The sequence below is a fragment of the Benincasa hispida genome, chromosome 10 (assembly GCF_009727055.1).
Source record: "Benincasa hispida cultivar B227 chromosome 10, ASM972705v1, whole genome shotgun sequence".
NCBI lineage: Eukaryota > Viridiplantae > Streptophyta > Magnoliopsida > Cucurbitales > Cucurbitaceae > Benincasa > Benincasa hispida.
The window spans coordinates 60309874-60313753 of NC_052358.1; the positions used below are offsets into that span (position 1 = coordinate 60309874).

Below are 3880 nucleotides of genomic sequence, written 5' to 3' on the forward strand. Positions count from 1 at the left end.
TATATCTCTATATCAGTTTTTACGGTTCACATTTTAATTTTTTTAATTTTCTTAACTTGTCCATTTCATTTCCGTCATAACACACCCAATTGTACAAAATGATTAAACCAGAGTAAAATCACAATTTTACATTGTATGAAGCTTCTTGAACAATCTGTCTCGTAGGGAAGGAATTATGAGAAGGGATGGGAAAGGCGGTGGTTATTAAAAGAAAGAAAAATAACATGTAACGTTTTTCAAAGTCAAAGCCAACTTGGTGAGCTGCTAATTTTGTTCGATTATTATAAATAATTGGCTCAAATTAAAACACATCCATTTTCAACAAGCTTTTTTCTCAACGTTGATCAATATCTCTGTTTGGAAATAATCCAACAAAATCAAGAATTTTGATGAGCGTTATTACTGTTATTCCGAAGGTGGCGAATTCCAGCAGAGATTTTTATTCCGACCAAAATGAATGGCTTCATCATTCAACATCGTTTTCTAGTTTAAATAGAGATGAAGAGACCTCCGTCATCGTCTCCGCTCTCACCCACGTAGTCGCCGGTGAGGTCTCGCCCGGCAGCGGCAGCAGCAGCGGAACTCCGTCCGCTGGTTCGTCTTCCTATAATTCCCACAAGAGAGGACGTCAAGACCATGAAGTTCAACACTCCCTTTCAACTTCTCATTATTCCCCTGCTTTCAATGGTAACATCATTTAATTTGAGAAATATTTAGGTGCATCACAACTTGTGATTAGATATATTAGATAACGTATTACATAGTTTATAAATATGGGGAGATCATTTGAATTTTTTTTATTTGAGATACTTAACAAGACACTTAAATAGATTGTATAAAATATGGATGCAGTCCGGATGTATATTTTTCATTTCTTTTTCTTTTCTTTCTAATATATATAAAAGTTAAACTGAAGATTTTCGAGTCAAAATTTCAAAATTATTCAGAAACGTGACTGGATTGGTAGGATGTAACCTACATATTCTCTAATCAAAGGTCTAGCCTAATTTTATAGCTTTTAGCTTGTGCATTAACAGTGCAAAACTGTATGCCAGTCAGATTATGGCAAATATATCACTGTATATAACTATTATATTTGAAAAAATAAACTTGAGAATAAGAATTTGATTCCAAGCCTTTTTTAAGTTATTAAATAAAATTGTCACAGTTTGCTATGGTGTGACAGAATTCTTTGGATATAGATTCGAACGGGTAATTACAATGGCAGTATTTTAGAGTTAATAATTAAATGTATAACAATATTTTCTAAGAATCACAGATAATGTTATTAGTGATAAACTCTATCATTAATAGACTTTTAGAGTTAGATACAAGTTCTTGTATTGAAAATTCTTTTGCATTATGCTATATTTACTAATACTTTGGACTCGTATATTTGCAACTGTCCATTTGAAAATTTACACATATCCTGTTCAGATTCGAGGCATCTTATAGTTTTTTACTTGTACATTTATGATACAAACCTGTATTAAAAAAATAGGTATATATTTTATGTTCTTGTCGTTCATCTAGGTATCTAACTACAGTTTTTCTCTATTTTCTTTTTTAAGTATTTTTTAATTTTTTTGTCCACAGAAGATGGAAGAAATGTGGTGACCGCAATATACGAATATGAGAGAGAAACAAAGAGAAACATAGGAGATGAAGAAGGAAGAAGAAGATATAGAGGAGTGAGGCAAAGGCCATGGGGGAAATGGGCGGCGGAGATTAGAGATCCATTCAAAGCCGTCAGAGTTTGGTTAGGGACTTTCGACACTGCTGAAGCCGCCGCCGCCGCCTATGATGAGGCTGCCCTCCGCTTCCGAGGCAATAAAGCCAAACTTAACTTCCCTGAAAACGTCAGACTCCGAACCTCCCCGCCGCCCGCCACAGCCAACCAATATGTCGTCGTTTCCGAATCCCCCGTCAATCTCTATAATCAAACGCCGATGTCCTCATCCATGACATCCCCTTCGTCGTCCGTCGTCGGGTTGGTATCTCCACCGTCTGTTTATGGGAGGCAGTGGAGTGATGATCACGGCGGCGATGGGGGTTTTCCGGTGCCGCAATGGACGCCGGATGTTAATGAGTACAGCTCACCTGAATAGAGCGGCCTTGTGCTCTTGTTTTTTTTATATTTTTGTATTTCTGACTTTTTTCTTAGTTTTGCAACAAAATGAATCCAACTATTTTCTTATTTTGGTAAAATTCCAATTCATATGGTTGGTTGAAAAAAAATGTATTTTTTAATACAATAACTACGAGAATAGGTCAAACCTTCAATCTCGAAGGAGGAATGTCATACTGTTGAGTTAACCTTGCTTTGATTGAAAAAAAATATTGATAATTCTACACTACTACTAATAATTTCATTTGTGAATTTCATAGAAATCGAAATATACATGTAAGTAATTACATGACGAATGAAATATGCAATCCAACCAAATAAAATGTTAAGAACAAAATACCATCTTACATATTAAATTGGTGGAATGTTTAGTTAGGATGATTATTTCTCTTCATAATAAAAAGATTGAAAAAAATAAAGGAAGAAAGTTAAATGAGAAGAATTCGAATCTCAAACTTCGTTATTTTTTTTTCCATGTTCATTCATACGCAGGTGAAAGATTTTGAATTTTTAACCTCTTAATCTATAATACATATTTACACCATGTTTAGTAATTGAATGACAAATATTACGTTATAAAATATTATAATTTGAATAACACGAGATGTACCCATCTTTATACATCATCTTTCACCACTCACATCAAAAAAGGAAATAAGAAAATTTGGAAAATTTTGTCACATGACAAATTGTGATTAGACAATTTGATAGGATACACGAAAATATATAATATCGAGATGTATTTAAGTATTTTTCTTATAATTTAATCAGAAATAGTTAATTTCTTTCATTTTTTTTAGTAGGGGTGAAGTCAAAGTTGAAGGATATGGTTTTGATGAAATAGCTTTATCCAAAAAAAATTTCACTTCTATTCAAACAAAACGAGTGCCTCTCTGACTTATTTGTTGTAGAAATAAGTTTAAATTAATAGAAAAGGTCTAACTGACCTTACATAATTATTACAAATAATAATAATAATAATAATAGTTTGACCTAAAAATAGTATTCTAGCTTTGTGGTCTTTAATAATTATCCGTTAATATGCATCTTTGACTTTGATGTCTCATATATTGTATTATGTATGTATATGTGCGTCTTTAACAGTAAATTTATTTTTATGAGAAAACAACGTTTTTATCGATAAATTAATGAAATATTTTCGAATATTGAAAGAAGAATCAAAATATTTACAAGTAATAGTAAAATATCACAATCTATCTACAACAGATCGTGATAGACCGCGAGTATCTATCTGTGTCATGATAGATACAAATAATAGTCTATCACGATCTATTACAAATAGATTGTGATATTTTGATATTACTTGTAAATATTTTCAACAGTTTTGTAATTTAAAATAATTTCTCTAAATTAATAGCTTGTGAGACGGGTTAACATGCTAATAATGGGAATGGAGAAATGGTGTGTTGATTTAATAAGTAATGGAATCATAATTGACAATATCTTTGAAGTTGAAATTCTTAACATGTTGTCCTTGAAAATAAAAAGTATAGAAACAGTTGATGGAATCCACTGACGAATTTCTAATTTAAAATAGAAAGATATTTAAGTACATTTTGAACCTCATCTATTTTGTGCCTCCTATAAAGTTGTTCAATCATAATTTGTCACGTGACAAATTCTTTTTATTTCTTTTTTGAAATATTTTAACTAATTTTTTTGTATGAATTATGAGAGAAGAATATGTAGAGAGATGCATCCAAATATTACTTATTAAAATATAGGTTCTCG

The 3880-nt window shown here is 31.6% G+C and overlaps 1 protein-coding gene across 2 annotated transcripts; it reads left to right on the forward strand.

Annotated features, from left to right (window-relative positions):
• The first annotated feature begins 318 nt into the window (after positions 1-318).
• On the forward strand, positions 319-2328 carry LOC120088827 (ethylene-responsive transcription factor ERF110-like). 2 transcript variants are annotated; one of them, XM_039046275.1, is made up of 2 exons: positions 319-687; positions 1600-2328. In XM_039046275.1, the coding sequence occupies exons 1-2, from the start codon at positions 390-392 to the stop codon at positions 2106-2108; spliced, it is 807 nt and encodes a 268-aa protein (XP_038902203.1). In that variant the 5' UTR covers positions 319-389; the 3' UTR covers positions 2109-2328. The 2 variants fall into 2 exon arrangements, with proteins under 2 accessions (XP_038902203.1, XP_038902202.1); XM_039046274.1 differs by having other exon boundaries at positions 1597-2326.
• The last annotated feature ends 1552 nt before the right edge of the window (positions 2329-3880 follow it).

Bases quoted from the DNA above. Each gene is read 5' to 3' on its own strand.
- LOC120088827 (XM_039046274.1), top strand. From the start codon at position 390: ATGAGCGTTATTACTGTTATTCCGAAGGTGGCGAATTCCAGCAGAGAT. The intron at 688-1,596 runs GTAACATCATTT...TTTTGTCCACAG, and splicing joins TTATTCCCCTGCTTTCAATG to AAGATGGAAGAAATGTGGTG.